The sequence below is a fragment of the Tachypleus tridentatus genome, chromosome 7 (assembly GCF_004210375.1).
Source record: "Tachypleus tridentatus isolate NWPU-2018 chromosome 7, ASM421037v1, whole genome shotgun sequence".
Taxonomy (NCBI): domain Eukaryota; kingdom Metazoa; phylum Arthropoda; class Merostomata; order Xiphosura; family Limulidae; genus Tachypleus; species Tachypleus tridentatus.
In genome coordinates this window covers 187,311,861-187,339,177 of record NC_134831.1, presented here as the reverse complement: position 1 = coordinate 187,339,177, position 27,317 = coordinate 187,311,861, and the positions used below count along the sequence as shown (strand labels likewise).

The 27,317-nt window shown below is 33.8% G+C and overlaps 1 protein-coding gene across 2 annotated transcripts in view; it reads right to left on the bottom strand.

The window, feature by feature from the left end:
• Positions 1 to 27,317, bottom strand: part of LOC143257511 (growth hormone secretagogue receptor type 1-like) — a 106,231-nt gene that overhangs the window by 52,056 nt on the left and 26,858 nt on the right. Inside the window, exons 2-3 of one of the 2 annotated variants that reach the window (XM_076516282.1) lie at positions 22,079 to 22,278; positions 14,653 to 15,595 (exon numbers count right to left, since the gene is read on the bottom strand). In XM_076516282.1, coding sequence (XP_076372397.1) covers positions 14,653 to 15,019 — 367 coding nt within the window. In that variant the 5' untranslated portion in view covers positions 15,020 to 15,595; positions 22,079 to 22,278. The remainder of the gene's footprint in view (positions 1 to 14,652; positions 15,596 to 22,078; positions 22,279 to 27,317) is intronic. The other variant, XM_076516281.1, reaches the window with a different exon arrangement.

The window sequence follows — 27,317 nt, the reverse complement described above, 5'->3', positions numbered from 1 at the left end:
TGGTGATCCGTTTTCTATCCAGAGTTATAACTGAAAAATAAGTATAACTGTGCTGCCATCTAGTGATGCACTTTAATGCATTGATAATAATAAGTTGTTTTTTTTTACTTTTATTTACATATTTCACAAATTGACGTACAAATGAAATACTTTCAAAATGACCATTTCAGGTAAAGTACACATTGCGAAGATGTATTGTTACGTATTATAACTTATTTCGGACGAGTCTCTGATTTATTATGTTTCGTATGTTTACGTATTACCATTTTAAATAATCGGAAATTTGAATTTGGAAGAATAATTAAATGTAAATATATATCAAGTTTACGATATTTACCAACAAGATTGATACATGAAATTTTTAACAAATATATTTTAATACACAAGCATAAAGCAGTACAATTTATAATAACAGTTATTGGTACTAGCTAGTTTAAACAAACGCTAACAATATCAACTCAAAATTAATTCTCGCGTCTCAGACCTGGGTCATCTGTAAAATAGCCAGTTTTAAACCAGATATAAGACTCAGTATTTTCTGTAAGTTTGTAAAACGGTTGTATATTAACAATCAGTAGTTCAGTAGTTTTCCGATTAATATGCGTTAATTACAATTATAGCTTTCTCGGTCTATAACATACTGTATGTAGCTGACCAGTAATAATAATATCTTGTTTTGGCACGTTGCTTTTATACAAATCATGCGAGTTTCTCGAAAATTCGCTTGGCAATAATACTTTCTGCCATTAATATTACCTACACATCTAGTACATTGTTGATTTTTACTTTCAAGAACATTCTACAAATTCCGAGAACAGGCAGGACTTGCGCAATACACAGCGAACAATATACGTCAGAGGCAAAAAAGAAAAACTATACAGACACAAGCGTAGGTATTATAATAAACTTATAACTGCAAATATGTTACAATATTCATCGGGAAATCATCGCTTGAGTGGAGTGGCGCTCAATTATCAACTAATAGTCTATAATTTTAAAGATAACACCATTTATATTTCCGATGTGTCAAGTTATAATATTTAAAGAATGCAGAATTTGGGATACTAGTACGATAGGTTGGAAGAGTTAATATACCTTGATATACTTGTTTGTAGCCAGCTTTTGTTTCATTAAATTATATAACAAATGGCACCAAGCTTTTTTATAAAAGAAGTTACAGCTGAATTGCGAAAGAAAAATCTATCAGTAGATTAACTACCGACACTTAAACAGAACAGAACATGTGGGTCCTGAAGAATTATCATATATAAATTGTAAAAAACTGAAATTCACGTTTGACCGACGAATACTCCATAAACAGCTCTTAAATCGTTGTCGTAAAAGTAAAATGTTTATATACGTTTAAAAACATATGTCCTTTAATGGCACAGCGGAATGTCTGCGGACTCACACCGCTAGAAACTGAGTTTCGATACCCGTGGCGGGCAGAGTACAGACAGTCCATTGTGTAGCTTTGTGCTTAACTCTGAACAAACAAATTACTATCATAGTGTACCTAACTATATATATGTACGTATACATAAACGTTATATCTCTGTATGAACAGTTCTCACTTTATAACAGTATGTCCTACGTCCACAGAATAATGCGTAAATAATATATACCACAAACAATAAAGATGATAAAATCTTCAACAGAAACGTGAAGAAACCCTTCAGAAAAACAACTTGAACGAAAATATCCGTAGTTATCTTCACCAGCTGTGACTGGAACCATGTGGTAACAGCTTGATGTTAGTGTGTAATTTAACTCCACGTGGTTTCTTACATAGCTACTTTATTACATTAACGAAATGTGTGTAAATACTATCGTGTAGCCCGATGTGGATTTGCTATAAGAAAACACACACACACACACTATCGTGTAAAAGTGAAAAGTCATAATCACCAAAACCCTACTTTTATAGTGAACGGGCTTCGACATGGCCAGGAGGTTGAAACGCTGGACTCGTAACTGAGGGTCGCGGGGCTCAAATCCCCGTTACTCCAAATATGTTCGCTCTTTCAGCGTAGATAGCTCTTGTGTAGCTTTGCGCGAAATTCATAAACCAAACAAATAAATTATAGGGGATGTTAAACAACACTAGAGCAGTAAACATTCAATAGTGTGAATAGATGGCATGATTTATCGGAAGATAAAACAAAACAAAAGTTGTTCTTTTTACTTGTGATATTCCTTACAAATGTTCCCCATACGGTTACTTGTGACCTCACCCTTAGTATCTCTATAGGTGACCCCCATATAATAACTAACTCTCTTTGAAGTTATCCCGTTATATTGTTACTGGTGGACTTACCTTAGCGTTCTCCTAAAGTGTTCCTTTATATGTTACTTAGTTTGAAATTGTAGTGAGGTGTAGTGCCTCGAGTTTCCTATTTTGCCAAATTATTTATTCAGAGATTCGAGTTAAAATACCAAAATATATATTTAAAGTAGAATACGTAATTATTTTACATTTAAAAATCGTATAAAACCAATTACTTAACATATCTAATAATTTTAAAAATTACATATATACATGTGTGCGTGTTTAGAAGTAGCTTTTGACTTTTGTAAATCTAAAAAGAAATCGAACAAAAGAATGAAGAGAAAACGCTTAAATGTTACAAAGCACTTTCACATTCTCGTAAAATCCAATAAAACTTTTGTGAAGTCATGTTTTTTTATATACAAATAATTGGAGTAACTGAAATATTTCCTCATTACACGAATGTCAATACACTGAGAATATTGGTAAAGCGATAATAGTGACATCTAAGTTATTTGCTTTCAGAAAATAAATATATATAAATATATATTCGAATAACCTAACTAAAAGTATATTATTTTTAAAAAGATATTATTCAATACGAAAGACAGTAGATTGAGGCACGTGCTTCCAAATGCAACTAATCACGTGCCAAATGACGAAATCAATGACGACAGGGTTGTAGTCTCACTAAGCGCTTCCATGGTTTAATAATCACCAACTTATTTCTTTTCTTTTAAGCGTCATACAACGGTTCCAAAAATAGAAGCCAGGAATTTATCACAAACCACATTTCTTTGTAGAAAGCGTCACATTTTTAGTTCCCTTTGCAACATAGGACGTTGTCAGTAGCAACTTGGTCTTATGAATCTTAAAGAACTGGAATTAAGCCAATTACTATTAACGGTTCTTTGTAACGTTAGTCTGCACTGCTTATTAACATTCCGACTTTTAGTGTTACGAAATGGCGCTAAAATATAACAACTCGCAAACATAACACTCATGCAAGTTTCACTATCGTAGATAGTTCTAGATGCTTAATTAGATTAGATGCAGTACAGAATTCTGATTTATAATTTTGATCACGTTTAACGTAAGCAGCTCTGGATACTTAATTAGATTAGATGCAGTACAGAACTCTGATTTATAATTTTGTTCATGTTTAACGTAAGCAGCTCTAGATGCTTAATTAGATTAGATGCAGTACAGAATTCTGATTTATAATTTTGTTCATGTTTAACGTAAGCAGCTCTAGATACTTAATTAGATTAGATGCAGTACAGAACTCTGATTTATAATTTTGTTCATGTTTAACGTAAGCAGCTCTAGATGCTTAATTAGATTAGATGCAGTACAGAATTCTGATTTATAATTTTGTTCACGTTTAACATAAGCAGCTCTAGATACTTAATCAGGTTCGATCCAGTGTACTACGAATAATATTTCGGTATATAAAAAAGCTCTGGATTATTTTATTATATATTTTAAACATGAACTTTTCTATTAATCTTATCCACTATCTTACAAGAAAATATATAATCTGTGAGAGTTCCATCTTTTACATTTCTCAAATAGACAAAAAATAACAGAAACAATGAAATGAGGCAACACGGTAAATAGTAATATTTAAGTTGTTTCACAGACCACTTTTTCTACCAAGTGGTTGGTTAATGTAAACAACGCTGAACGTACTTTATTACTATTAAATCTTGCTCAGTCTTTACAGCATTTATCGTTTCGCGCTCAACAGATGCCAAGTTTCAAACATTTTTTCATTCCACTATTGCTCGCCTCCCAGTGGCACAGCTGTATGTCTGCGGACTCATACCGCTAAAATCTCCGGATTTCGATACCCGTGGTGGACAGAGCACAAATAGCCCATTGTGTAGACTTATGCTTAATTCCAAACAAACTAAACTACTACTACTCAGTCTTTACAATATCAGACGTTTCGTATTTAACAGCTGTCAAGCTATAGATGGGCCCGACATGGACAGGTTGTTAATGCACACGCCCCCCGCTAGTACAGCGGTAAGTCTAAGTCTATGGACTTGAAACGCTAAAATTAGGGGTTCGATTCCCTTCGGTGGGCTCAGCAGATAGCCCGATGTGGCTTTGCTATAAGAAAACACGCACACGAACACACGCATGTTAATGCACTCGACTCGTAATCTGAGGGACGCGGGTTCGAATCCCTGTCATACCAAACATGCTCGCTCTTTCAGCTGTAATGATGTTTTAATGAGACGGTAAATCCCACTATTCATTCGTAAAAGAGGAATCCAAGAGTTGGCAGTGGGTGGTAATGACTAGCTGCATTCCCTCTAGTCTTACACTGCTAAATTAGGGACGGCTAGCGCAGATAGCCCTTGTGTAGTTTTGCGCGACGGCCCGGCATGGCCAGGTGGTTAAGACACTCGACTCGTAATCCGAGGGTCGCGAAATTCAAAAGACCAACAAAAGAACAAGTTATAGATACTTCAACCGTCTTGCTCTCGAGTGCCCAGTCTTAAAAGAAATCAACTTCACTTAAAAAATCTAAACCATGACAATACAGTAAACAAAAAGAAATCTTCTCTTCTTGATATCAAACTATTTCTGGACGAAATGTACTTAAGTCAATAACTTCCTAATAATCGTTTGTATGAAACAGTTATATATCAAAGCAGGAATTTTCTTATTTCTGAAGATGTCGTAAATATTGTTCAAAATTAAAATTTAGAAATGGTTGTTTACGAAGTGACCGTACCCCTTGGGGTCGTTATAATATTACAGTCAATCTCACTGTTCATTGGTAAAAGAGTAGCCACAGAGTTGACGGTGGGTAATGATGACTAGCTGCTTTCCCTCTAGTCTTGCACTGGAAAATTAGGCACAGCTAGCGAAGATAGTACTGTTGTACCTTTACGCGAAGTTCAACACAAAAGAGGTCAAAATTGTACCCGACCCTCTCAAGTACACCCAAAGAACCTAAATACCAATAATAAGAAATGGCGAATGACTGACTCATACGCAAAAATTTGTTTATCTTCTTAATCGAATCATTATCTAACAAAAGTTTCTGTGTGCGTGTGTGTGAGCGCGCGCCTATTACTGGTGAACTGTTAGATCGATTATTATCAAACTCTGCGAATAACTATAGAGTCTGCTTTTGGATCTAAAATCCCTAGGTGACTCGGGCGACTCTGTTTCTCCCCACGTGTTTGTTGAACGGATACTTCAGTTAGTACACGTGTAAGAAACGAATACATGATTTAAATGCTTTAAGATATTTCTACGTTTCTTTCTATACCTTCAATTGGTGAAAGAGTTTGCAAAAAAACTTCACAATCCAAGAACGCAATATTTCTCGCTTCGTATTAATTGTGAACGCGAGGGCTTTAAATAATATACAAAATAATAAAACTTTCAATATATTTTATTTTTTTGTTTTTTTAGCAGTAATTAATTGATAGAAAAGGGATATTGTTACGTCAAAGTAATTCTTGAACGCCAAATATCAGATTATAAATCAATCTACTGTAGTGACGCTATAGAATATGAACATATTATAAACGATTTTATTCTCGTTACGAAATGGAACCCAACCAGAGAAATTGTACACAATATCGAAATTTCACTGGAGAAAAAAAAAAAAATATCTGATTGTCTTCTAGAAACTGTGATAAAATTACCTTAATAAACAAACAATCATCTCAAATTCCACGGCTTCAATCGGCCATGCACAAAATTGCATCTCCGACGTAGAATTGTTTGTTTGTTTGTTTGTTTGTTTTTGGAATTTCGCACAAAGCTACTCGAGGGCTATCTGTGCTAGCCGTCCCTAATTTAGCAGTGTAAGACTAGAGGGAAGGCAGCTAGTCATCACCACCCACCGCCAACTCTTGGGCTACTCTTTTACCAACCGACGTAGAAGCGTATAGTTTTTACCAAATAGGTTCTATATTTCTATTGTGTTGGTATATCATAGCACAAATCACATAAACTGTGTAGCCTACCGGATAGTTGGGATTCAGAGTTCCGCCAGAATAGCTTGGAACGTAACATCATACAGAGGAAACTAAAACACTGGTTTTAAAGCACTAAACACAATACAAAAGTAATTTAAGGATCTAAGGTTGTATAGTGAGTAAAAATGTGAACATAAAGCACTAAAACACAAGATAAAAGTAATAAAATAATCTAAGTTTGTATGTAAGTAAAAGTACTGACTTTAAAGCACTAAATGCAAGATAAAAGTAGTGTAAGGATATAAGGTCGTATAGTAAGTAAACGTACAGGTATATAACACAAAACAAAACAAGTCAACCATAAGAATATAAGGCTATAATAAATAAAAGCGACGGTTGTAGCCATAGCCCTACAACAACCGTTATCTAAGAATATATCTTTGTTACGTAGCAAGTAAGAGATTGGTTTGGTTTGAATTTCGCGCAAAGCTACACAAGGGCTATATGCGCTAGCCGTTCCTAATTTAGGAATGTAAGGCTAGAGGAAAGGAAGCTAGTCATCACCACCATCCACCGCCAACTCTTGGGCTACTCTTTTACCAACGAATAGTCGGATTGACCATCACATTAGAACGCTCCCACGGCTGAAAGAGCGAGCATGTTTTGTGTGACGGCAATTCGAACCCGCGACATTCGGATTAGAAGTCGAGTGCCTCAATCACATTTACATGTTAGGCTGTAAGTAAATTAACTTATGGGCAGCATTAAAGGTAAAGAAAGCTTGATGTGGAAGTATAATAACTACTGTGAAAGATATGATTTGTGTTACATTTGACGAACCTGGTTCATGTGGAACAAGTTATATAACGTATTCTTTCTTAACGCCTCAAATAAAAGTGGCCTTCTCTCTTAACATTGTCACAAAAGTTTTTCGTTTCTAATATAGCATGGGATATTTGAAAGTTGTTTAGTTTTTAGTATTCTAATACGAAATTGGGCTCGTGTTGACAGTACAGAATATACATATTTTAGTCAGCATAGTGTTATAGCATTCATTTAACTCAGACCGTTCGTTTAAATACGTATTTAATTCTGTTATTATGCTCTTCCTTTAATAATAGGTATTACCTCTATAGCAACCACGTAACTCTTTACGTGTACGTGCTTAAAGTTGAAGAAAATCGTTGAATATTGGATTTGGTTCAGCATTAGTCCAGATTGGGCCAAGGTTCTTACACAGTCACAAAAGCAGTTGAGTGCTCAACTAATACACAGTAACTAGCTGTCAAATATGTGACACAACCTTAACATGACACAATACTGGGCCACTAAGAAGCCATTTGGTCTTTCAGAGCTGTTTTCGCAGCCTTCAGAAAAGAAAAGATTAAAGTTCATTCTGTAGAAAGATTAAAGTTCATTTTGTAAAAATATTAAAGTTCATTTAGGAAATCCACCCTTACTCCTCTTACACTCCTTTAAACTGGTGGCCTCCTCTATTGTACTCTACAACTCATTCCATAGGCCACCAGTTACAGTAGTGAAACCACAGTAAAGCCAAGCCAGCTACAAAAATAAGGTTAAACTATCTTCAATGGTTATTTAAAATAAACCGTCGGTCCCTGGAATCGCCTTAATATCCCTCCTCTTAAGGTTTTCCAATAAGTTGATATCTTATCTTAAAAAAGAGAGAGAGAAAAGAAAACCAAGTGAGGACTAAGTGTTGATTTCTGTAGAAATAATTACTTGTTTTAGTTTATAATCCACGTATCTATAATTACACCTTAATATTATTTTAGCTTTAAATGCATCACTACTTATACAGCTAGAGTGACTGGTCCACTATTACACCAAGATCTTTTCGTTAGATGTGCTATTTCGTAGATTCACATCCATGTGCAATCCAAGTGCATTACATGGCACTTTCTATAATTAAAAATCATTCATTAAACATTTCTCCAAATTACAAATTGGTTTAAGTTAATTTGTAACACCTCAACATTATGAATACAACTACAAATATCTAATAGTTCAATATTATCAGCAAACTATTAATTTACTATTTATACCCCTCTCAAAATCATCATTAGAGCACTAATTATGCCCCTATCAATACAATCAGCAAAGTTAACTAATTTAATAATTTGCCCCTATCAATACAATGAGCAGAGTTGACTGATTTACTAATTATATCCATATCAATATAATCAGTGCAAATAAGAAAAAACCAAAAGACCCATGCATTCACCTATGAGCCACCTCACGAACTAACGAGGCTTTAGTTTGACTGGACTTCTTTAATAACCTTTCGACTTCTTCTCAGAATTGCTCACCAGTTGTTATTGTAGACAAGTGGACGAAAGACTTCAAGGTCTAAGAGTGTCAACCGGATTTGTAACCAAAGTTCAATCTAAACACTGATGCCCGGGTCATAATATAACAACCAATGTCATCGTTTTGCTATCGTTTGATGCCAAATATCAAAATCTTTACATCACAGACATATGGTTTGCACACATCACATCTCCAGAAATTGGTAATAAAGTTATCCAGCTTGTCACCTGAAGAACAAAAGCAAGATTTTGTGTTATTTATGTGTTCGTGCATCTGAGTGTAATTAGAAGAAGAGTACTTCCCATATTTATTGTTCGTATATATCAGACGTAGCGTTTAGTACAGAGACTGTGATAATGAACTTCATGAACCATCCGACTAGAAGCTTTAATTTGTTACATAAATTCAAGAGCAAATATAAATGTTAGTTTTTCGATATTGCAAGCTCTGTTCCTTACAAGTGCACCTAGTTGATATAAGGGTACGTATTCAGATAAATAAATAGGGTGCTCTTATTAAATACGTGACTCTATAACAACAGTTACAAGTTCCATGGAAATGTAGAATGGAAATATTCGGGTGAAATCTTTTCAGCGTAAAATGAGTACATTTTTGTTCAAGTACAATAGAATAAATAAATCTTAATTATAAAGTTGAGCTAGTAATCCTTGAATAGGCAAAAATGCAGCTCGTAGCAGAGGATACAACCAATCAAAGAATACTTTAGGTCTCTACGTCACAGTAAAGAAAATAAATCTTTAGTTTGAAGTGTATGAAAAAGAAGAGTTTCCCTTCTAAAGTTGTTTATTGTGCATAACACCTCAAACCCTACACATGAACGAATTGAATCTGGATGAGTACTTGAATTATGAAAACGTCCACATCATGGAAAACAAAACAGCGGGTAAGGCTGCAACAGCACGTGCCAGACCAATCCCCCTGGTTTTACAGATTATAAACAACATCTCTAAGTTGAGAGCCGAATCTGCTTTTCTCTCCCAGTCTGTCTTCTCTGTGGGACTACAAGTCCTCCGGTCAGCCTTGGCATTCTTAATACATTACAAAATCAGAGCTGAAAGAAGAGTTCATACCCTGAACCCTTTATTGGCTTCTATATAGAAGTAAATTTGTGGTTCGGTTGACATTGCAATCTTCAAGAATCCGGAAACATTTTAACATGCTACTTAGTTTCAATGTCCGTGGTGGGCAGAGCACAGATAACTCATTGTGCAGCTTTGAGCTTAATTACAAAGAACAACAACAACTTAGAACATAACTGGAGCAACCAACTTTGACACATTGAATTAGTACACAGTAATTGAGGCTTGGCATGTCTTGCTGTGGATATGTTGTAGTTTTCTTCCTCCGTTTCAAGTAAGTACTCTTACTACGGATAGGTAATCAATTCTATCTGCTTTAACTAGAAGTATGGCTATGTATATAAATCTGAATATGTGAAATATTTGAAAAACATATTATTAAATTAACATTACTTAAAAATGGCATACGTTAATAAAAGTCGAGAGACAAGTTAGGTTTCCATTCATATTAATACCAAGACATCGAGGAAAAAAAGAGAAAAAACAGACAGAGAAAGTGTGGTGTTCTAATAATAAACTTTGTTATTATTAATGTTCTATGAATAATATTTCGCGAATATAAAAAAATTAAATAATATACTTTCTAATTCCTACTTGACTCTCACAGGGAGAATGGTGGGAAATAACGGGAGTGACATACTTAAGTATTCCAAGTTATGCCGTGAAGTCATAATTCCTACTTGACTCTCACAGGGAGAATGCTGGGAAATAACGGGAGTGACATGCTTAAGTATTCCAAGTTATGCCGTGAAGTCAGAGAAAGAGAAATCCGATAAAGTAATGACTAAAACGACAACAAAGTCATGGTTCATCGTTATCGACAAATTAGGCCTTCCACAATAGGTAAACTGAATATGAATGTTTTCTGTAGCTGTTGCGAGTCAATCTTTATAGCAGATGGTATAATAAGAACAAAAAACAATTTAATATGTGAGTCCTGTCCAGCACGTCTCTAACAGAGTGTCGTGGGTTTCCTCATCGTCAACTTTTATAATAGATGGCGAAGCATAAGGAGTATAGCATAGCATATCTGTCCAGTACAGATATAACATAGCATATCTGTCCAGTACAGATATAACATAGCATATCAGCTTTTCCGTATTTCAACTTTTAAAGTACTGTAAGTTATGTAATACAAGGGGTTTACTTTTACTGCGTTTCAGCTATTACTACATTATATAACGAAGTAGATAGTTCTTCTTTCACTGTGTATCTGTCATATAGAAGAGACAGAAAGTAATATGCAAAAGTTATTTCACAACGCATTTAATACAAACATTTAATAAGTTTAAAAGCTTCTTTACCAATAATTGGTTTATCCATAAATGGAAGTTAATGAAAAGGAAGAAGCATCGCAATTGATGCGTGGTAGCATTTTGTATTATGGGAAAATGTCATGCTATAGATATGTGTATTCTCAATAGCATTGTGTATTATGGAAAAATGTCATGCTATAGATATGTGTATTCTCAATAGCATTGTGTATTGTGGGAAAATGTCATGCTATAAGTATGTGTATTCTCAATAGCATTGTGTATTGTGGGAAAATGTCATGCTATAGGTATGTGTATTCTCAATAGCATTGTGTATTGTGGGAAAATGTGCTGAAAGTTTGTGTATTCTCAGTCACATTTTGTATTATGGGAAAACATAATGCTGTGGTTATGTGTATTCTCAGACGTATATTTTAAGGTATGGAAACAGATATAATAATTCCATCTCCTCAAGTCTTGCAATGCCAGTACAACTGATAAAGTACCACTTACAGTGGTTTCTATTTCATACAATGACAGTACAAATAAATACAGTGCCACATATAGTAATTTATATTTTACAGAAATAAGGAAATGTTATTTCGACTGAACTAGTTCTGTGATTTGTTTTTTTAACGAATAGAAAACTTAATTTACAACTTATGTTCATTTTTACGTAAACCACTTTAGGGAAAGTATTCCATATGGAATAGTTACTGTAATTCCTGTTTTCTAGGAAGAGCTGTTAATGTATTCCAAAACTAGTAATGAAATCTGCAAAAGTGATTATTATATAATAGTTATGAAAATACTATTTGAAAGAAATATGTTAAACTAATTTTTATAGAATAGTTATGAAAATTCTACTGGAAAGAAATCTGAAAGAGTAATTCTTATTGAATAGCTGTGACAGTTCTATTTTATAGAAATATGTAAAAGCATTTTTATAGATTATTCATAATAATAAAAAATTTTGAAAAGTTTAAAAATATTGTCACATTAAGGATTAAAAATTATGATCTAGATTTATTGTAAATTAAACAAATGTATTAAATATGAACTAATTGTCGTTATATTTAAATCTTGCACATCATGAATATTCATTTCAACTGAAGCTATTTATGATACTTTTATGTATTCGTTTTTCTAATTACTAAAGTGGAATCTCAACTGAACTACTTATGGTAATTATTATTATATGGAAGCCATATAAAGGTATTTCAACTGAACTAGTTATGGTAATTACTATTATGTAGGAATTGTGTAAAGGTAATTCAACTGAACAGTTATGGTAATTAAAACGGTAACACAATTATATTATCGTATCAACAACTAAAGTGAAGATTGGAACGGTAACACAGTTTAGCAGAGTTATATTATTGCATCAACAACTAAAGTGAAGATTGGAACGATAACACAGTTTAGTAGAGTTATATTATCGTATCAACAACTAAACTGAAGGTTGGAACGGTAACATAGTTTAGTACAGTTATATTATCGTATCAACAACTAAACTGAAGATTGGAACGGTAACACAGTTTAGTAAAGTTATATTATCGTATCAACAACTAAACTGAAGATTGGAACGGTAACACAGTTTAGTAGAGTTATATTATCGTATCAACAACTAAAGTGAAGATTGGAACGGTAATACAGTTTAGTAGAGTTATATTATCGTATCAACAACTAAACTGAAGATTGGAACGGTAACACAGTTTAGTTGAGTTATATTATCGTATCAACAACTAAAGTGAAGATTGGAACGGTAACACAGTTTAGTAGAGTTATATTATCGTATCAACAACTAAAGTGAAGATTGGAACGGTAACACAGTTTAGTAGAGTTATATTATCGTATCAACAACTAACGTGAAGATTGGAACGGTAACACAGTTTAGTAGAGTTATATTATCGTATCAACAACTAAACTGAAGATTGGAACGGTAACATAGTTTAGTACAGTTATATTATCGTATCAACAACTAAAGTGAAGATTGGAACGGTAACATAGTTTAGTACGGTTATATTATCGTATCAGCAACAAAAGATAAAATATAAAAAAATAATATGGCCAACACCAGAATATCGAAAGTGAAGGACGACATGGATATATGCAAAAATATTCTTTTGAATGTTATAAGTTATTTCATAATAACATTTTTCTCTTTTTACAAGGAAGAAAAATTTGTTACTAAAGAAAGAGAAACATCACGTTTATCCTAGATTTTGTAATAACTTTTCAAACACTTTTTTTATCAAGTATAACCGATGCAGAAACAGAACAAATAGTAAGCTTAAGGATAATGTATACCTGTATTATATATATTTCTTATGATTGTATAATTAATTTAGTATCTATGTTCACACCAGTGGCAAAGGAAACACTGCGTTAAGTTTCAGGATAAAGAAATACGTTAACTGTGATATGCATGAGCGCTACCAGTAAAAATTGTAAAAGCACAAACATACACAACATATTTACAATAATTTGTTCATTGTATCTATCTTTTACTTCAAGCCTTTTTTAATAAAAGTCAAATTGACAACAGTTAACAAATACTTATTTTAAAAAAAATTAGTCTTCATTGAAACTTTTATAAATTTATATACAGAAATACATCACAAAAGAGAGTTTTTTACGATTAAGATCTAGTTGTATATCTTTAAAGTAAATTCTGTGGAATATAACATATAATTATTTTTCATAGAGCATTGTGTTGAATGTTAACAATGATCAATATATTAGTAGAGATTTCATCTACTCTATGTTTATTGTTACACATAATGATGTGAGGAGATATTTTTCTGTTGTAAATATTTTTGTGTTTATCCTTTATAAAAACTAAACACGGCGAAATACTTTTAACAAGAAAGTAAGCGAGTTGGAGAGGGCTTTCCCTTTAATATTTATATCGCGTAGGTTGGAAAATTTCAGTAAACTTTCTTTGATTTATTATAAGAAACGTTACTTAGGATATAATGGTGTTCCCTACGTTGTCGAAAAATTCTATAATTATTCGAAACTTTATAAAATAAATATTGACCTAAAACCAATCTTTACTGACTGTAATCACGGTCAAATTCTATTGTTAAGCCTATTTTTATTAACTATAATCACGACAGAAGTCTATCGTTAAGCCTATTGTTACTAAATGTAATCACAGTCAAATTCTATTGTTAAGCCTATTTGTATTAACTATAATCACGACAGAAGTCTATTGTTGAGTCTACTTTTACTAAATGTAACCATGACAAAACTCTATTGTTAAATGTATATTTTCTAAATCTAATCACAATAAAAATCAATCGTCAAACCTATTTTCACTAAATATGATATCGGTCAATTCGTACTATTAAATCTAATTTTACTAAATTTAATCACGACAAAAGTCTATCGTTAAACCTATTTTCTACTAAATGTAATCACGAGAAAATTCTTTCGTTAAACTTATTTTTACCAAATGTAATCTCGACCAAATTCTATTATTAAACCTATTTTTAATAAAGGTAATCATATCAAAAGTCTATTGTTAAATATAATTTTGCGATCTGTAGTTACAACATAACGTTACCTAAATTAAATATGTATTATAGAAAAAACACATCAAAAAAGTTTCGTCAAATTCGAAAATTCTTAACCTATAACAAGTAATTTGGTCATGGCAGGACAAAAATAAGATATACTAATTTTCAACAATTCAGTTAAGAAATATTTCAAAAGCCTTTTAACGAAAAAAAATGGTTACTTACACATTCCTTCCCCTAGAAGCCAGACTTCCGGTTTCGAATGAAGCTCTATTAACACAGTGGGCATGCAGACCAGTAACACTAGAAGGTCAGCCACACTTAGGTTAATGAGAAAGAAGTTGGTAGAGTTTCTCAGGTCTTTAGTCCGACAGACGACAACGGGCACGAGAATATTGCCAGTGGTTCCAACAGCTAATAACACAGCACAAAGAACAGTAGCCACTGTCCGGATATAGTTCGGAAATTCCAGACGAGCATCTTCGACATTACTGGGTACAGTACAGTTTAGAAACAGCGAAAAGTTTGGCAGAACGCTGTAGGCGTTTGACGACATGCAGTCAGTTACGTTCAAATGGAAGGTTGTTGTCATGCTCCACAAAACAAAAACAGAAAATTAGAGCCAGGATGAAATAGAATAAACACTTAAACTGGAATTAACATGTTAAACTAGCACTTCTCATGGCTTCATGAAGCTTTCAAACTCTTCACTCATCTTCTGTGTGTGACAAACACGAGAAGAGGCAGACCGTTGTTTGATGACGGCCGATTTCTTAGCGCAGTCTGACGCTCCACTTTCAAACGCTGTAGTGAGAAGGAGAAACAAAGTTAGTGAAGTGTCAGCCTTCCGGCACGTCCGCTTATCCTCAAACAAATTCGATGTTATATTTGCTCCTCCTTCTTTGCTCAGACGGGCAAGGCGCCGCTAACAGCTCCCCCTGTGGAGCGGACTATTCCGTGTGGTAGTGTTGATCAGCCGTGAAACCTATTAGATCTGGATGTGGAAGGATATATTACTTTAAAACTAGACTCACTCAGCCGTGAAGATGAGGAGAGAGAGAGAAACTTTTTCCGCCAGAATGAAGTGTGGACTTGTGAAGCCTATCTGAGGATGGCTTTTGATCAGGTTACATTTTCATTCGGTTTTCTCCTGTTAACGTTGATTGAGCTAAAAAGGTACAGAACAGTATTGGTTGGTGTATCTAAACACTGAGATAACTAATTTATTTCTTAATTTATGTGAATATATTGTATTTTTTACATAAAATAATAACACTGGGAGTTATACAACAGAAAATATCACAATTGTTTTTCTATCAGATGATGTCTACGAGTGCAAACCTATAAATAATGTAGATATTATTAAATATAGTTTTATATAGAGAAATCAACTGAAAACCAACTACATCACTGATCGTGACGGACTTAACTAAACGTCTCTCACTGCTTCTGTTTAAATATCCTTTTTTGTATTGTATTTTCTTATAACAAAGCCACATTGGACTATCTGCTGAGTCCATTGAGGGGAATCAAACCCCTAATTTTAGCGATGTAAATCCGTAGACTTTACCGCTGTACCAGCGGGGTGACATTTCCTTATTTTTAACTGTGTAATTCTTACACAATCCTTAGGCTTCAACTGAAAGGTCAACAGATTTAAAAATAAATCAAATATTTTGTTTCCAACAGCTGTTTGTGCATCAGGAGAAATTTAGGTTAAGTTTTTAAAATTGTAAGAAAGACAATTTTGTTTTCTTATTTCACATCTAAAATTTATGAACTCATTTGTTTGTATTGTCGTTAAACTCAAAGGCCAATTTGTTCCGTGCCCAATACAGTTATCGAAATCTTGTTATTTTTATTATAAGCCTTCACACTTACTCCTGCGTCACTAGAGAGTAAGGGTACTCTTGTAAAATGTCGTTATGTTCGTTTGCACTGTAAAATGATCCATTTCACAATATATATATATATATATACTCTTACTAGTTCGTGTGTGTCAGTGTATCTAGTAATACGTGAATACAAGTCAGAGGTCATTATAGTCATCTAAGAGTTGATACCTTTCACAACGTGGCGAACTGTGCTTATAAGAAAGAAGTGACCAAAGAGGACTTAACTCTACTAATGTCGCACATGTAAGACAATACCCTAAAATATAACATAACTGAAATAAAACCACTATTTACTTTTCCTATTAAATCGTGTAATCACTCGTATGGGGTCTCAAAGACTACAAATGTGTATCAAAAACTCTTTGTGTATCTTACAAGTCGACCTGTATGGGTTGGGACTAAATATCACCAAATGGAACTCTTAGTAAACAAAATTTTAATTTTATACGTTTAAAAAGTGTACCATTCGTGAATTGGGTCAAACGAACCCCCTAGGATCTACATGTACGCGATTGTCTTTTGACATATCGGTGAGCTGTTTACATTTAATAATTAGTGTGTGTTAATAATTTATCACAGAAGGCTTGGATAAAAAAACAATCATTATTGTGATCACCTATAAGGTCACAGATTTTAAGAAGTTTATATTTTTACACTATTATAGATTCATGTTGTGTTGGAAGCTCACAACAAGTCTAATAGTCACAGAACTGGAATTTTTTATATTTTCACACTGTTATAAAATTTGTGTTTTAAAGCTTACCACAAGTCTAATGGTCACAAATCTGAAGATGTTTATAATTTCATAAATTATAGATCCCTGTTTTTAAGCTTACAACAAGTCTAATGATCACAGATCCGGAAATGTTTCTATTTTCACACTATTATAGATCTCTGTATTTTAAGCTTACATCAAGTCTAATGGTCACAGATCCGGAAATGTTTCTATTTTCACACTATTATAGATCCCTGTATTTTAAGCTTACATCAAGTCTAATGATCACAGATCCGGAAATGTTTCTATTTTCACACCATTATAGATCCCTGTGTTTATTAGCTTACAACAAGTCTAATGATCACAGATCCGGAAATGTTTCTATTTTCACACCAGTATAGATCCTTGTATTTTAAGCTTACAACAAGTCTAATGATCACAGATCCGGACATGTTTCTATTTTCACACCATTATAGATTCCTGTATTCTGAAGCTTACTCCGAAACCGACGACTTATGTGGATAAGATTTTCTGTTGGTTTATTTCCACCTAGTTTTTTTTATTATTTTTAAATAACATTTAAACTAAATAATTACTATTTCCGCAGTAAAACAATTTTCTTCTTAACCGTTGTTTAAATGTTCTCTTTACGAAACAACAACAGTGTAAACAATGGATAAACGAACAGAATATACACAAATGTCATCGTAATTGAACTTTCTCGGGACTTTAGGCAATATCAGTCAGAATATTAAGACCTGCAGTCGCTTTTGGACTCTATTCTTCCCCGTAGAGCAGTTATAATACATCGTTCGTAGAAACGATTCAAACGGGAATTATAATACGTTTCAACGGTTACTACTGTCCTTAAAGATATTAAGGAGTTTATTCGGAAAGAAGGTAGAAAACTTTGGTTAAATAAATCAGTTCTCTCGGAGACAGCTCTGTTGAAAATAAAGAGCAAAAAGCGTTTTGAAACGGAACTAGAAATGGTCGGTTTTACAGAAGACTTCATAGATAAACAGTCTTTTTAGAAGCTGAAAGCCTCATGTATTGTCAGATGGCCAGCACAAATACGTTATTTAAACTTTAACTGAGCATTTCAAAATGCTTATCTAAGTGTCAAGATGTTGTTGATATCCAATCATTTCTTTTTTTCCCTTAACAGGTTTGACATAGCCAGGCGATTAGGGCGATCGACTCTCAATCTGAGGGTTGCGAGTTCAAATTCCCATCACAGATATACAGTGGGGCGATATACAATGACGGTCAATCCCAGTATTCGTTGGTAAAAGGTTAGTCCAAGAGCTGACGGTGGGTAGTGATGACTAGTTTCCTTCCTTTAAGTTCTTTACTGTTAAATTAGCGACAGATAGAGCTTGCGCGAAATTCCAAAAACAAACAGTTATTTATTAACTTAACAAAACTAAAAGAGGTCCACCAAACGTTTATGGTCTAATTAGTATATTTATTTTAGCAATACCTCTTTAAACACAGTACTTCTAAAATAATACTAAAGAATTCTAATCGCAGACACCGAAATATCTAAGTCTACTTGTCTTAGGGTTAACATTAGTTGAGCTTTTATTAATTACTGCCTGTTATTCGATAAAGAGATAAATTAACACTGTAATTTGTGTACATTTTTTCCTTTGGTTTAGATAGGGCTAAACTTTACCATACTTACTACTATCAAAAATAAATTTATAATGTTATCTTAATAATTAACGTTAAACATTTTAAGAAAGTTCGGGGCCAAGTGGTTCGGGTACTCGGCTCGCAATCTGAGGGTCGCGAGTTCGAACTCTCATCATACCAAACATGCTCGTCTTTCAACCGTAACATGACGGTCAATTTCAATATTTGTGGTAAAAAGGTAAACCGAGAGTTGGCGGTGGGTGGTTGATGAATAACTGTATTCCCTCTATTCTTCACTGCTAAATTAAGAACGGCTAGCTCAGATATCTCTTATGTAACTTTGCTCAAAACTCAAACCAAATCAATCATTTTGAAAGATAGAATGTACATATTTAAATGATTTTATCAAGGTGTTATTTTACAAACTTAGCGCATTTTATTAGAAGCTTTCCGACTAAAACCCGTCACTCTGTTTGCAGTAAACAATTACCAGACGATTTTATTGGATTGTGGTAAATGCAAATAGAGGACCAGCCAGGAACTCTTTAAGTACACATTTATAATCGTCGCTATTTGTCCTGACATAGCGAAACTTAAGTAGACGTTATTTGCTCGTAGGACCGACATATTTGTATTAGGTGCTATGTGAAGCCTAATACTCTGGTAATGGCCTCTGTTTCGTATCAGATAACATACTATCCATGCTTGAGGAAACCAGAATAAATACCCCGGTATTTTGTAGAAATTGCGAACGTTTTATGGCGAAGTTATGAATTCTCGCAGTGTTACACACAGCTTTGCTTACCGTTGCATTTAAATTATTTCCAAGTTGCGAAATTTTCAGAATGTTACTGTAACCTCACTATCAACTTCTGAATAACATGACGAGTTTTTAACTGGCGATAGTGTTTACTTATAATGTGTGTTTATGTATATCAAACGTTTCAATAGTTTTAACACAGTCAAGTGTAAATGTGAACAGATGTAATTTCACATCATAGAAATTATTTGGGGCTATGATTAGTCCTTTCAGTTGTCTTATAATATTTCTAAAGAAGAGTATTTTTTATACAGAAATTGTTTGTTTTGTTTGAATTTCGAGCAAAGCTACACGATGGCTATCTGCGCTAGCCGTCCCTAATTTAGCAGTTTAAGACTATAGGGAAAGCAGCTAGTCACCATTACCCACAGCCAATACTTAGGCTACTCTTTTTACCAATGAAGAGTGGGATTGACCGTCACATTTATAACGCACCCACGGCTGAAAGGGCGAGTATGTTTGATGCGACGAGGATTCGAACCCGTGATCCCCAGATTACGATTCTAGCGCTTTAACGACCTGGCCATGCCGGGCCATAGAGATACTTGAACAATCTGACCAAGTAAAACATATTTCGAAGAAGGAAGACTCCAGTATTCTCTGTCGAAGTGAGGAAGCTCACATAGCAGTGTATGGGACAACGATGCTCTCCGAACTACATACACTTATAAGAAGATTTTACTTATAAAGAATGTGTGTATGTGTGTGCGTGTGTATCAAACTTTTCAATAGTTTTTAACTTGATAATTTCACCTGTTAGAAAACTACAAAATCATTTAAACTAAACAATAGACTATTTCCGCAATGAAATCATTGTCTTATTAACCATTTCTTTTGGCTGTTTTAAATCTCCTTTTTACGAGACAACAAGCAAGTAAACAATAGATAAATTTACAGAATTTAATCGAATATTATCGTAACTGAACGTTCTCATCTGCAAAGTGAATGTTTGGCAGCACAACAGAATCTTCCAATACAAAAGCCATTGTGGTGGAGAAGACTGGGCACTTTACTTCCAAGTTTCTAAAATAACAAAGAAAGATTTGAAGATGATCAAGACATGATCATAAACCAAAAGTTCACACGTTTTCAGCCACACCTAGAAATCAACGACTGTTTCTTTTTCCTTTCTTAAGAGAAAATTGCTGATACATTGGAAACACAGGAGTTATTCCTATTCGATCACATACCTGTCAAATGTTTTGACGCAGTGTGAAATTTGCAGGTAGGGTTGGGAGAACGGAATATTGGAACGATTGAAGAGACTTATTTGTGAGAAAATAAAATGAACAGAGGGAAAAAAGCACCTAAACAAACGTGCAACTATTTTTAAGAACAAAGCCACATTAGACTCTGTTTACTACGAGGAATCGAACCCTAGAGTTTAGTGATTAAGTCCGTAGACTTTTCACTGTCCCACTGCGGGTATGTGCAAAAGAAACAACAAATGACAATTTATATTTCTTAGACAAACCTGATGGGGTCCTTTTAGTTCCATATTGAGAGCTTCTAAGCTTAAAAATAACTTCTCATGTATTAAACAAGTTTGTTTGTTTGTTTTTTAATTTCGTGCAAAGCTACACGAAGGCTATCTGCGCTAGCCGTCCCTAATTTAGCAGTGTAAGACTAGAGGAAAGGCAGCTAGTCATCATTACCCACCGCCAACTCTTGGGCTACTCTTTTAACAACGAATGGTGGGATTGACCGTCACATTATCACATCCCCCACAGATGAAAAGACAAGCATGTTTGGTGTGACGGGAATTCAAACCCACGACTTTCAGATTACGAGCCGAGTTCCTTAACCATCTGGCCATGCTGAGCCCTTATGTATAAGAAGAAAAACGTGTGACTTCTGCAATGAACGAAAACTGATTGTATAGTGTGTCTACACAACTCAAATCATCAAAAGGTCATCAATAATATTCCACAATCGTAGATCATCTATATTAGTAATACTTATAATTTAGTGCATTAAAGGAGGGATTAACTACATGCTCATACTGACTTGTACAAATCTCTGTATCCTCCCTACATCTGGTGCAAAGCAACACCATAGTGATGGTGAGCTCAGAGCATGACTAGCCAGCTATAGGTTCTATGGAATGTCCACTGTAGTATGGCATCTTAGCGACAAGTGAGAATTAATACAATGGCCACCAACAAGCTGTATACAATGATGTGAAATAGCTGTAAAATAGCTATACTAAAATATTTTTAAAAATTACTTGAATAACGATATTTATAGCAACGAAATACAGTAGCTCTCAACTGCTACAATCAATATCCTAATGGGTGGTATTAAGAAGTTGAATAACATACTCGTGGTTCCAATCTATAACTTATTTACACATTACATGACTTAAAAGACACCAGGACTCCAAATCAGGTGTAAACAAAGGGAAGATATGAAGACCCTTTCTGAATTTCGTACATACTAAGAGCAACTGAAAGCTTTCATGTCCACACAGAGAAAATAATTAGCTAAATTGCATGAATCCTGATACAAAAATTTTTACTCGCATTTAAATCATTTCCAAGTTGTAAAATTTTTAGAATGTTACTGTAAAACTGACAGCCTCACCATTCTTGAAAAGGTTAATGGCTGGAACTCCAACTGCTGTCTTGGACTGATACTCCGGTGTGGAAGTTGACATCAGAATCCTGGCATCAAATGGTCTGGAGTGGGCCTAGCCTAGTCCAGCTCTACCTTTTCTGGAGGAATAGCCAGTTCTAGAATTGTAGTCCTCTTTGTTCAGCCACTCAAGCCATCTTTAAGAGTCACTGGATTAAGAGTTACTGAGGTCTTTATCTCCATTCATCTCGGAAGAAATTCAAGCAATTTTTAAATAGATAGATAGGAACTAAATCTTGTAAGTGTAGTTGACAAAGAATGGTTAAATTTCATAACCAATCGTATTGAGAAGGTGCATTTTAAGAGAAAATTCACTAATTTCCGTATAGTAAATTTGTTGGTTTGTACAACATGAATGCTCTGCTCCAAGCACTTGTGAATATCCAGTCAATCAAACGTCCATGCTATGCTTATAATAAAGATACTTGCAACTGCTTTGATTCTCTAACAATGCTGCCGTGAGAAAGCAAGAATAGTCATTTCATACACACATACACTTCAATTTATTTAATAATTGCCTGACTGTTAAGGCAAGCCTCAAGTTCCAACGGAGAAGAGAACGAAAAGTGGTTCCGTACATTCGTCGTTGAAATCAAGTTTACAAGCAGTGACCATTACTGCTAACTCAGAAAGTTTTACTAGTTGTACGTTCATAGCATCTACTTCCCTAGCAAAACAAGTCAAACAAAACTAAAAAAAATGCATATCGGATCTTGAAATTGAATCCTGAAATACACATAGCTAATACACAAATTATCTCATAATAAGTTATAAAATATAATCCAGTTTTGAAGTAACTACAAATGATTTCTGCCATAATCGATCAACAGGTTTACCTTTTATATTTTTACATGAATTCACACAAAATCTGACGTAATAGAACAAGAGACAACACTAGAATTATTTTTTCATTTTACCATTAAACCAAGCTCAAGTAACCATAAACTTTATGCTATTTCTGCCTCCTAGGAGTTCGAAACTCACTACATCAAATAAATAGAAAACAAGCAAACAGGATACTCACAAAAGCCATGTGTTAGTCGTTCAGTCAATCGGTCACGAATTTAAGTTACACGTGCCCATTTATACCTTTTCTCCTATAATACTTCCTATTTTGAAAATCTGCTTTTATTTTAGTTGTATTTATTTGCTAAAATAAGTGGAAATGTTTCCTAACTTTCGGCACATTTCTGTTGATTAAAAGTTTGTCATGGAGGGAGCTTCAAAGACTAGATCAGGCTTAGTATTATATGTGTGATACTACATCATCCACATTGTTAGGCTAAGTAAGAACGAAATAAAATTGCGCAAATTCATGCTTGGGAACTACTGCGTAAAAAACTTTCTTAAAATTTACTAAAGATACCAATTATCTGTAGGGAAGAGGACGACTTTTCTTCATGAAAAGAACAAGCATATATGTAATCACGTGATAACTAAATGTTTTAATCATTTATCCAAAGGCATAACTATGTATCATGGTTGCTCAGTTACATGTATTGAATTCAGGAACAATATGTAACATGTTCATGTTTCTGAGAAATGAAATTTATATTTATTTAAGTTATTTCCTTTGTGTATTGCCAGAGATTTTCCGTCGTTTTTGACAGGCTTTTACTCTAGTAAAAAATATTTTACAATTATACACATTTTGCCAAGTGTTATAAAGTCCATTTCAATTTATCATTTTGTGCTATAACACAGTTACTTTACTAATTTTTCCAGTAGTATTAAATATGCCAGACGTACATGAATGATCTTTACAAAAACTCAACACAAGCTCTTGCTGGTTACCTCCCCAGTAGCTCAGCTGTAAGTCTGAGGACTTATAAGGCTAAACTTCGGGTATCGATACCCATATTTGGCACAATGCAGATAGCTCATTGTGTAGCTTTGCTCTCAACAACAAATAAGCAAAGCATAAAGCCGCTCAAAAAAGTTTCTGCAAACAAACGTCTGCCAATACTTGAATTGCAAAACTATTTCACTTTAATCATATACTAGGTTCGAGAAAAGTATCAACGGTCAAAGTTAGCTTAGAATTTTCTAGGATCTTATGTGAACGACCACATTTGTTCTAGCTTCATTAATCTGGTATCACATGGTCTAAACCATGAATATGCCATTAAAAATCTCAAGATATATTAAGTGATAATGGAGTATATCAGACTAGCTTTCTGAAAACAAAAACACTACCCAACATCTCAGAAAGTAAGGGCTACAACTTCCAATTATCGGAACTGTAAGTAACACATTTATTCTCAGTCAAATCTATTAAAACGTAATTCTGGTAAATTTACTAACCATAACAGCCGTTACTGTGTTTTCTCATCTGGAGTGTCAAATATGTATATATAGCATCTTTACCACATCAGATGGAATTGGAAACGTATAACTCAGTGGTCTTATTGCCAAAACCTATTTCTTACTGAGCCTTTGATTTCTGGAACAAGAAGCAATCGGTAACATGAAGATAGAGCTTTTGAGATTTTCTAATCACTGTCCTCATTGGCATTTATGGGCATAGGACTGCCACAGCTCATATTAACCCTAACATTAGAGCCACTGGCATACAAAAACGTGGACTGATCAGCCACAACTTCGTTACTTAGTGCAGATGTATACAGACATAAACAGTCACCAGTTACTACGTGTGTTAGTTGTTGCAGAATAACGTCCTTCACGATTTTCTGTAAACATTGTAGTACATCTGCATCAGATTAAGTGAGAGCTGTAATTTTTGTCCAAACATGAGAAGACCTGAAGACCAACTAGTCGATTGTTGCTCAACTACATGATATGTCAATATGACATTCAGTACTTACTTATCCTTGTCTGTTTGCTTAAAGAACAGAAACGTAGTAAGTCTTATTAGCATCTCAGTTATACTTAGTGGATTTAGGAACAATATATATAGCATTTTTTCCGAGTAAGAAAATCTAATTTTTTTATTTATTTCGTTTGAGCATTACTAAATTTATACGGAATACTATTGGTTTCCGAAAGTTTCCCATCATATTTGACGGGCTTTAATATTAGTAACAAATAATTTTTTGCCTTCTACATTTTGTAGTTTTTCTCACACGCGAAATACATTTATATTATTCTTTATCACTTATTCAGTCACATTCTCAGACTGAAACTGATGTGAATTAAACGTTCCCATTACATTCTCTACTTCACAAAACTTTAAAACAACTGTTTTTCAAAGTTGTTTTCTTGCTCTATGTTGATAATTCCAAGTGCTCTGAATTATCATATCAATTATTTAGCTGAAAACACAGTGATCAATTACTAAGAAATTAATAAACTTGTGCCCATACTTAATGAAGCTACTTTCTTTTTACGTTTATGGACAGAAGGCCAGCTGTATCAAGGTTATCATTTATGAGCATAGGATAAGCGATATCAAGGTTATTTATGGACAGAGGACCAGCTGTATCCATGTTATCATTTATGAACAGAGAACCAGCAGTATCCATGTTATCATTTATGGACAGAGGACCAGCAGTATCCATGTTATCATTTATGGACAGAGGACCAGCTGTACCAAGGTTATCATTTATGGACAGAGGACCAACAATATCGATATTATCATTTATGGACAGAGGACCAACAGTATCCATATTATCATTTATGGACAGAGGACCAACTGCACCAAGGTTAATAATATAACCCTATTGGTATCTTTCACTGAAACATTGATTGTGATACTCCCTTGAATTATAAAAAAAAACAACAGAAGGTTTCAAAAAATTATATAAAGTCCATATACTTGTTAACTCTAAATATTTTATCTGTATTCTTATTGTAGAAATATATTTACTGAGCTATTAACCATAAATAATATAGAAAAAATCTAGTATCGACAAACTGTAAAGATTTTCAGGGCCTAATTACTTGGAAGCTGTTTCTGAAAACAATGGGTTCAACCTTCACGTGTGGTTTGATCAACTACTTCTTCAGGACTTGAGAAGGTAGAACATTACTGCAAGAAGTAATGAGCAGATTGCATATACCAATTCAAAGCTTATAACGCATCATGTTCTATGTTTTTGAAGAAACACCCATGTTAATTTTGAAACATGATACTCACCCATTTTCCAGATTTATGTGTAGAAAGCAGCTTATACTGCATCTAATGTTTTCTATTTAATTCTACATGCTTCACTGTTAGACTCCAACATAGACCGTAATAGCCAAGAGAAAAATGCGTAATGTAGATTTCAGATTCCATAGACTTTACCAAAAAGAAAGCTTAAAGATATTTCTTTTTAGTTTTCATTTATAAAATTAACTGAATAACTATTCTACGACACTTTAATATCATCTGTACTCAGTGTTTTGACACACACGTATCGCAGTACATGTTATTTAATATTTTGTCTATGATAGAAATATGTTTTCCTCTAAGTAGCTTTATATACATCAATCGCGAAATACCTAAACTACTTAGATAACCACGGTTATACCCAGTCACTGGTCCTCTTTCATTTGCTATAGTGTTTGCTGAAAAACGTATGGTCTTTTACTATCTTTATTGAAAGAACTAGGAAAATGATGTTGTAATGGTCTGGTGAGTTACAGTTAAAGCTAAAGCTATGTATCTACAACTTTAGTAGTTTTCTTTGTTGCTATTCCTATTGGTTAGGTAATTCACTCCTGTCAATTGAACATGAAAAACTCCATTATCCCATTGGAACATTGTGGCACTTTCAGTGTTTATGTTTCATAGGTTTTTGTTGGTTCTTTGTTAATATATAAATATTTTACTAACAACTGTTCTTTTTTTTTCATAATAACTCCATTTACCCATTTTTTGTCTGATACAAAATTTTCGTTCTTTTTGTCATTCGCATCAATCTCACTAGGCGCCACTCTGCTTTGATTTGAATGGCTCTAACTGTTAAAATCTTTTTACTTATTTATTAAACCAATAGGAAGAACCAGCATGGATTCAAACTAGCTAATTGCATTTCGTATTATGAGTTAATTAAAATTTTATTGAAGCTTAACGAAGTTAATGATAGTTAAATTGTCATTCATATTCGTAAAATGCAGAAAAAAAACGACTACTTATAAGTTTCAACAGTTGGACGAAAGCTTTTGTAAAGTACCAATGAAACCAGTGTTAATATATTTGAAGGAACTAGCAGAGGAAACCTTGGACGGTTGTTCACAGGAGTAT